This window comes from Aristolochia californica, unplaced genomic scaffold (assembly GCF_029961685.1).
Source record: "Aristolochia californica isolate CCGP_79_NKW_82.1479 unplaced genomic scaffold, dmAriCali1.0.hap1 SCAF_16, whole genome shotgun sequence".
In the NCBI taxonomy this organism is placed as follows: domain Eukaryota; kingdom Viridiplantae; phylum Streptophyta; class Magnoliopsida; order Piperales; family Aristolochiaceae; genus Aristolochia; species Aristolochia californica.
The window spans coordinates 12,538,307-12,546,870 of record NW_027181837.1 but is presented as its reverse complement, the minus strand read 5'-3'; the positions used below and the strand labels follow the sequence as shown (position 1 = coordinate 12,546,870).

The 8,564-nt window shown below is 44.0% G+C and overlaps 1 protein-coding gene across 1 annotated transcript; it reads left to right on the top strand.

Moving 5' to 3' along the window:
- The first annotated feature begins 5,991 nt into the window (after window positions 1-5,991).
- On the top strand, window positions 5,992-6,675 carry LOC137952609 (uncharacterized). Its single transcript, XM_068799683.1, has one exon. It carries the CDS (start codon window positions 5,992-5,994, stop codon window positions 6,673-6,675), a length of 684 nt encoding a protein of 227 aa, XP_068655784.1.
- The last annotated feature ends 1,889 nt before the right edge of the window (window positions 6,676-8,564 follow it).

Here is an 8,564-nt window from a genome sequence, read left to right as displayed (position 1 = left end):
TTTCCAATCCCTTACCATGAGTTTTATACAGGACAGCCATCTGATCACACTCCAGGGCACTAGCGCCCAGCGGCCATGCAACGTCCAAACACTTTCTGTGGGTCCTTCAAAGGGGGATAACTTAGCTTCATTGTTGGCCGAATATGCTGATTTATTTCAGGAACCTGCAGACCTTCCGCCTATACGAGCTTGTGATCACAGAATTCGTTTGAAGATGGGCACAAAACCAGTGGTAGTGCGTCCCTACCGCTATCTCCATGTGCAAAAAGATGAGATAGAAAGGCAATGTCAACAAATGCTCCAACAGGGTATTATTCAGCCTAGTCATTCTCCTTTTTCGTCCCCGGTATTGCTGGTAAAAAAATCAGATAAATCTTGGCGCTTTTGTGTGGATTACCGTGAACTTAATGCTCGCACCATCAAAGATAAATTTCCCATTCCTTTGGTAGATGAATTATTGGATGAGCTACACGGCTCTCAATTATTTACAAAGTTGGACTTGAAATTTGGCTACCATCAGATTCAGGTTTATTCGGAGGATGTCGAAAAAACTGCCTTCCGCACCCACCATGGTCACTACGAGTTCGTGGTGATGCCATTTGGGCTATCCAATGCCCTGTCCACCTTTCAAGCGCTTATGAACCAGGTATTTCGCCCTTTCTTACGGAAGCATGTCTTAGTTTTTTTTTACGATATACTGGTCTATAGCAAAACTTGGGAAGCACATTTGCACCAATTGAGACAGGTTTTCACAATTCTCGGAGCACACCATTTATTTCTCAATCGAGCCAAATGTGACTTTGCCACTTCTGAAGTAGCTTATTTGGGGTATGTGATCTCTGCCTCTGGGGTGAAACCAGACTTCGGCAAGATACAGGCGGTTAAGGATTGGCCCACACCTCACTCCGTTACTGCTTTGAAAGGGTTCCTTGGTCTCGTAGGGTATTATAGAAAATTTATCAAAGAATATGGTCACCTGGCAGCACCATTGCACAATTTACTGAAGAAGCATGCCTTTTAGTGGTCTCAGTTGGCGGACTCCTCGTTTAACAACTTAAAACAGGCATTAGCGTCAGCAACAGTTCTCCAAACCCAACTTTGCCGAAAATTTCATCATAGAATGCGATGCATCCGGGGGAGGGATAGGTGCCGTCATGCAGCAACAGGGACACCCCATTGCCTACTTCAGCCGCCATCTCGCTCCTCACCATCACAAGTTAGCCACTTACGAAAGGGAACTCATCGGTTTGGCCAAAGCCATGCAGCATTGGAGGCCATATCTGTGGGGCAGACCTTTTGTGATTTGGACAGACCACTGTAGCCTCAAATACTTATTGGAGAAGCGCCTTACTACATCCCCACCACAGCATTGGCTCAGCAAATTAATGGGATTCGAAGGTGGAATACAAACCGGGTTATCTCAACCGGGCAGCAGACGCCTTGTCACACAAAGAACTGGGGGATTCACACCTGCACGCACTGAGCCACCCTAGGTCTCCTTTGCTGGACACAATCCGTCAGGATACTAGCCATCATCCGGATCTCCTTGCATTACAAGCTCAAATCGAAAACCATTCCAAGGACAATAACTGGACACTACAGGACGGTCTCATTCTATATAAAGGATGCATATATTTTCATCCTTCGTCGGTACTCCTTCCTGCCATTATTGCCTCCTTTCATGATAGTACACATGAGGGCCAGCAAAAGACATACTTCCGCCTCAGTTGGGAGTTTTATTGGAGAGGTATGAAGCGGGTCATTGCTGATTATGTTGCAGCGTGCCAGGTCTGTCAGAGGAATAAGTCTGAATCCTTACAACCCGCCGGCTTGCTCCAGCCACTTCAACTTCCTTCACTGGTATGGGCAGATCCCTCAATGGATTTTATCGATGGTCTTCCTCCTTCTGTAGGGAAATCTGTTATTCTTGTTGTGGTAGACCGGTTCTCAAAATATGCCCACTTTATGGCCCTCAGCCATCCATATACAGCAACACAAGTCGCTCAGCTCTTTAGGGATAATATTATCCGCCTCCATGGACTTCCGGAAACCATCACCAGCGACCATGATGCTATCTTCACCAGTAAATTTTGGGGGAACTATTTAAGGTCCACGGCTCCAAGTTAGCCTTTTCTTCAGCATACTACCCTCAGACAGACGGCCAGACAGAGGTGGTTAACCGCACATTGGAGATGTATTTTCAGTGCTTTGGGGGGGCCCACCCCGACAGTGGGTTCGTTGGTTAGCATGGGCAGAGTATTGTTATAATACCTCATACCACACCACACTGGGTACTACCCCTTTTCGAGTCATTTATGGACGCGAACCTCCGCGCCTACTTTCTTATGAACCGGGGTCTTCTCGGGTAGCAGCATTGGATCAAGCATTAGCCGACAGAGATGCAATGCTTGCTCAGGTCCGCTTTCAGTTACAGCGTTCACAAGCCACAATGAAGCATACTTATGACAAAGGACATCGTCCCCTATCCTTTGCACCCGGAGAATTTGTTTGGCTCAAACTTCAACCATACCGCCAACTCTCTCTTGCAGCCATCAAACGCCATAAGCTTTCTCCAAAATTTTATGGGCCATTCTAGGTCCTACACCATATTGGCACTGTGGCGTATCGTTTGAAACTACCAGCAGACGCCAAGCTACATGACGTCTTCCACATCTCCCTTCTCAAGCCGTTCAAGGGAGACTCACCACTGCTGCATACCCCCTCTGCCTCTGCTCAAAGATGGTAGGTCCATGCTCACTCCCGCACAGATCCTTCAAGCAAGGTGAGTTAACAACACTTGGGAAGTGCTCGTTCAGTGGACTGATGAGGACTTGGTGGAAGCCTCTTGGGAGACACTCGAGTCCTCCAGACTCTATTCCCCACTTTTGAGCTTGAGGACAAGCTCTTTCTTCAGGAGGGGGGTGATGTTATGGACTCCATAGGATCAAGAGTGGTGAACCGGAGAGGAGAAGAGATGGAGTAAACTTGTATTTCAGTACCTTAGGGTTTTAATTGTAATTTGACGTTCCATAAGGGTCTAATTATAATTATAGAACCTTTGATGTTTTCCCTGTTCTATTTAGGGCGTCAAGTGATTGAATGGAAGCAAGCATTAATCAATTAGTCTAAATGAGATCAAGTACTCTCTCTAAAGAGGCCTAAGGTTGAAGCTCCTTCAAAGGCTCACGTTCCTTCATCATTGGGCATTCCAAGACCCCCAAATCCTTCCCTTCCTCATCAATCAATCTGGAAGCTAGAGGAGATTGTCGGGTGACTCGATCCATGGCTAGAGAGCCTAACATCAGGCGGGTTGCTGGGCCATGTATCTGTTGTAGGAGTAGTATTGGGATGATTTCTAACCTGTTACCCAGCTGGACAAGTTATCTGAGGATTAGTGTTACGCCTCCCTTGCCAACTATTGGAAGTGTTCCGGTCCCCTTGCCAAGTTGTCCTCTTGTTTTGAACTTTTTGTCGAGTTTCTAGTGTGCGAGCTAAATTCATTGCTCGAGCTAAGTCAGCAGGTGTGTGGATGTTGAATTTAGGACCCCATGAATAATACCTCGAGCAAGGGGAGAGAGAAATAAAAAAGATAAAAAGAGAAAAGCTCTCGAGTAGAGAGAGAAGAGAAGGAAAATAAGAGAGATTAGAGTGAGAGAACTTCACACAAGCGAGGGAAAAAAAAGAAGTAACTTGCTTGAATAATTCCGAGTTACAATCACCTCTATTTATAGTTGAGGAGGTGATAAGAGTCCATTTAAAAATAACCTTAGGACTCCTAATTACATTCCAACTAGAACTCTCTAAGATAAGCCTATTATGATCAGAGTACATTATCTATTTAAGAGACTAATTTAACTCAACTACTAACTCCTTCTTTAAGGACGTGAATCAAGCTAGAGATCCAGGTCTTGGTTTTATCTTGTGGGTCCCACATGATCTTCCATCTCATATAGATAGAGATACCAACTCGTGGTATCTTTGTGGGTCCCACTTGATCTTCAAATCTTCTATTTAATTTTAGCACATGTTCCTTATCTCTTAACTAGAGACACTTTGTATGAGGACTCTTGTTGACACCTCTCGAGCTCATGGTGGGTCTCACAAGCTTGTGGGGCCATGGTGGGTGCCACATTGTAACACTCCACCTCTAGCTAGGGGTGAGAAAACATCTTAGATACCCAGCTTGCTGCAGATGTTGGACAAAATTTTGTGAGTGACTGGTTTGGTGAGAATGTCTGCAACCTGGTTTTGTGAAGATACATGCTAGAGAGATAAGATGCTGGTAGTGAATTTTTCTCGTATGAAGTGAGCTTTGTTCTCGCATGGAAGACTGGATTTGATGTGATGTGAATTGCAGCCTGATTATCGCAATATAGATTCATAGGAGTTTATTTGTAAAAACCCAGTTCAGTTAGGAGAGATCTGATCCATAGGAGTTCATTGACTATGTGTGCCGTGGATTTGTACTCTGATTCTGCACTAGACCTTCCAACTACATTCTGTTTCTTGCTCCTCCATGTAACCAAGTTTCCTCCAACCATCGTACAATATCCCGAAGTAGATTTTCTATCATCCGGAGATCCGGCCCAGTCTGCATCCGAGAATCCTTCGATGTTGAAGTGTCCATGATTTTTATAGAGGAGCCCTCTTCCTGGTGCTCCTTTTAGATATAGTAATATTCATTCTAGTGCTTTCCAATGACTGAGTTGTGGTTTGTTGTTATGGTCCCTAGTCATGGATCTAGTAACTCGGTGTGGGACTTGAGAATCCAGCACTGTAAGTGAGTGGCTGCACTCGGTAAGGTCAGGTAATGATAACCCTTTCTTGGTCTGGTCTCTGGTAAGAGGAAATCAACCTCTTTTGTGAGACTAGTATGCTGCCACTCGGATTGGAAGGGGAAAGGGTTCCCCTTCTTGGTCACAAAAAAAAGGGTTTGATCCCTCCTTGCTGCTGCTCGTGTTAGGGTTTAAGCCCCTAACTCGGACAACCCTTAGGCCTACGGTTAGGAACTCCTTACCTGGCTTCATGTTGATCTTGATGCTGGAAAAGAAACCTAATTTAGGGTTGCTTGTGGTATGATGATGGAAAGGCCTCAATTCCTGTTCTGAAAGAGATGGAGAATCCTTCTCTTGCTGTTTGTGATGAAAAGGAGGCTGAAGCCTCTGGTTGAACTCGGAAAAGGAACAACAACTCCCTTGTCTTCCTTGGGATGGATCAATGGAATAGAAATCAAAGAGATGGTAGAAGGATATTCAGATTCTAAGGGAACCTGGACCTAGAGCTCATCAAGGAGACCTCCAAACCCTAGAGCTCATTGTTAAACACCTAGCCAATACTACCCAAAAGACCAGCCTATTAGGAGTGGAAGACATAGGTACTTAACCCAGGACCATAACATCACACCCCACCTTCACGAGCCGATGACCACGATGGTGCAACGACACTGGCCCGACTGCGATAATACCTAGACGTGACCTACCAGTATTTTAATCCAGCCTTTGCGCCCATGCAAAGTCACTGGCCCAACCCAGGGCTTATCACAAGGACCTACCAGTATTTTAATCTTGCCTTTGCGCATCCCGGGACTCGAGCTCGCGACATGGGAGCCTGCTCTAATACCAAATGTTAAGCACCTAGACAATACTACCCAAAAGACCGGCCTGTTAGGAGAGGAAGACATAGGTACTTAACCCAGGACCATAACAACAACAATAAAGGAAGTATGATCCCTATTCAAACATGTATAACATGGGATGGAGGGATCATCCCAACCTTAGCTATGGGAATCCACAAGTTAATCAGCCCGCGACTCAAAATCACCCAAGTTACCAGAAATACAGGCAACCATACCCCCCTAGACAACAACTGGGTCAAACTTCCAATTCTGGTATGTCTTTAAAAGATATTGTTAAATCTCTTGCCACTGATAATTTGCAATTTCAACAGGAGACACGGGCCAATATTCAAAGTTTGGACAATTAGATGGGTTAGATGGCAACCGCAATTAGTCAGCTAGAGGCACAAAGTCCTGGGAAATTACCCTCTCAAGCGGTAGTAAATCCAAGAGAAAATGCAAGTGCAATCTTTTTAAGAAGTGGTAAAGAGGTTGAGATTCTGGTAACGGCAACCCTTGCATCTTTGGAGCAAGAAAAGGAGAAAAATGTCGTTGCAGACAGGAACGTTCGTAATGATGATGAAGTACCTAAGCATAAGTTTCCACCTCTTTCTGATTATAAACTAATTCCTCCTTTTCCTCAGGCTTTGGCAGATCCTAGAAAATATGAGCAAAATAAAGATTTATATGAGACTTTTCGTAGATGTGAGGTAAATATTCTATTTTTAGATGCTCTTAAACAAGTGCCTTGTTATGCTAAATTCCTGAAAGAACTTTGCACAATTAAGAGAAAACAGAAACTTAAAGGATGTGAGAAGTTGAGAGTAGGGGAGAATGTTTATGCAATTATTCAAGGAAAACTCCCTGTGAAGTGCAAAGATCCAGGTATATTTACTATCCCTTGTACATTAGGTAACGCCAAATTTGAGAAGTCCATGATAGATTTAGGAGCTTCGATTAATGTCATGCCATATTCTATATATGCTTCTTTGAAACTTGGACCTTTGAATAAAACTGGTGTTGTGATTCAATTGGCTGACAGATCTATTGCTTATCCTTAGGGTGTAGTTGAGGATGTTCTTGTGTAAGTTAATGATTTGATTTTCCCTGTTGATTTTTATGTGCTTGATATGGAAAATGGTGACCAAACTGATCCTATTTTGTTAGGAAGACCATTCTTAAAGACATCCAAGACTAAGATAGATGTTCATAGTGGCACACTTACCATGGAATTTGATGGTGAAATTGTTAAGTTTAACATTTATGATGCCATGAAATATCCTGGTGATGGTAATCATGTTTATTCAATAGATGTGATTGATTCTTTCGAATAGGAAGTTTTTGAACTTGATGAAAAAGATGAATTAGAAGTTTCCATTAGAAAACATCTTGAGAAAGAGAATGAGGAGTTAGCCTTGATTTCTGATTTGCAGAAAATTGTTGCAACATTGAATGATATTCCATAGTTACAGCTATCTGGTAACGTTCTTTATATTACGTTACCAATTTCTAATGAGAGGCCTTTACCCTCTGTTTTGCAGGCTCCCACTCTAGATTTGAAGCTTATCCACAGTCACCTCAAGTATGTGTTCCTTGGAGATGGAGGAACGTTACCAGTGATCATCTTCAATAAACTTAGTGCACCGCAAGAAGAAAAGCATGTGCAGGATGAACCTCATTTGCAGGAAACGTTCCCTGATGAGAAATTACTCTCCGCGAGTGTGACATTACCTTGGTATGAGAATATTGTAAATTATTTGGTTACTAATATGTTACCTCCTGGTTTTTCTAGGGCTCAAAGAGATAAGGTCAAGAGTGATGCGAAATACTATGTGTGGGATGACCCATAATTACAGAAGCATCGAGTCGAGCCAATGACAATAAACAAATGCACTGCTTGGGAGGCAACCCAGGGGAGTTTGTTCATTTTTCTCTTTATTTTCGCATTTATATTTTGGTTATTTCTTCCTTCTGTTTGCATTTCACCTTAAATTAGGGACACTGTAAGTTCTAAGTGTGGGGGAGGGTGTTATGGTCCTGGGGTTAAGTACCTATGCCTTCCGCTCCTAACAGACCACCTTTGCAAGCCAACGACCATGGCGGCGCAACGACACTGGCCCAATGTTATGGGCTGGTATGGGCTGGCCCATAACACAACCCTAGTATGGGCTAGGCAGTTATGGTCCTGGGTTGAGTACCTATGTCTTCCGCTCCTAACAGGCCGGTCTTTTGGGTAGTATTGGCTAGGTGCTTAACATTTGGTATCAGAGCTAGCGCTTGGTCGCGAGTTCGAATCCCGGTGGGCGCATAGGCTGGATTAAGCACACAAAGGCGTGAATACTGATAGGTCCTCGTGTAATCCTTGGGTCGGGTCAGTGTCGGTGTGCCGCCGTGGCCGTCGGCTCGCGATGGGGGGTGTGGTGTTATGGGCTGGTATGGGCTGGCCCATAACACAACCCTAGTATGGGCTAGGCAGTTATGGTCCTGGGTTGAGTACCTATGTCTTCCGCTCCTAACAGGCCGGTCTTTTGGGTAGTATTGGCTAGGTGCTTAACACCCAACCGCAATGACACTGGCCCGACCGGTATTATACTTAAGGAAATACTTAAGGCACGACCTACCGGTAATTTTAATCCAGCCTCTACGCGCCCTGGGAATTGAACTCGCGACATGGGAGCCCGCTCTGATACCAAATGTTGAGCACCTAACCAATACTACCCAAAAGACCGGCCTGTTAGGAGTGGAAGGCATAGGTACTTAATAGGACCATAACAGAGGGGATTTAGGTTGAGTTCCAATTATGTTAATTTTTTTTTTTTCAAAAATAACATATCTTTGTTTTTGTGGTTTGTAATGATTTCTTGGTTGTGTATGTCATGATCAGGATTAAATTAGGCTCTTGAAAGATTCATAACATGATTGAATAAGTAATCTTCCAACTGAGAATGAA

Excerpts from the sequence above, each read along its gene's own strand:
- LOC137952609 (XM_068799683.1), top strand. The coding sequence starts at position 5,992 with ATGGCAACCGCAATTAGTCAGCTAGAGGCACAAAGTCCTGGGAAATTA.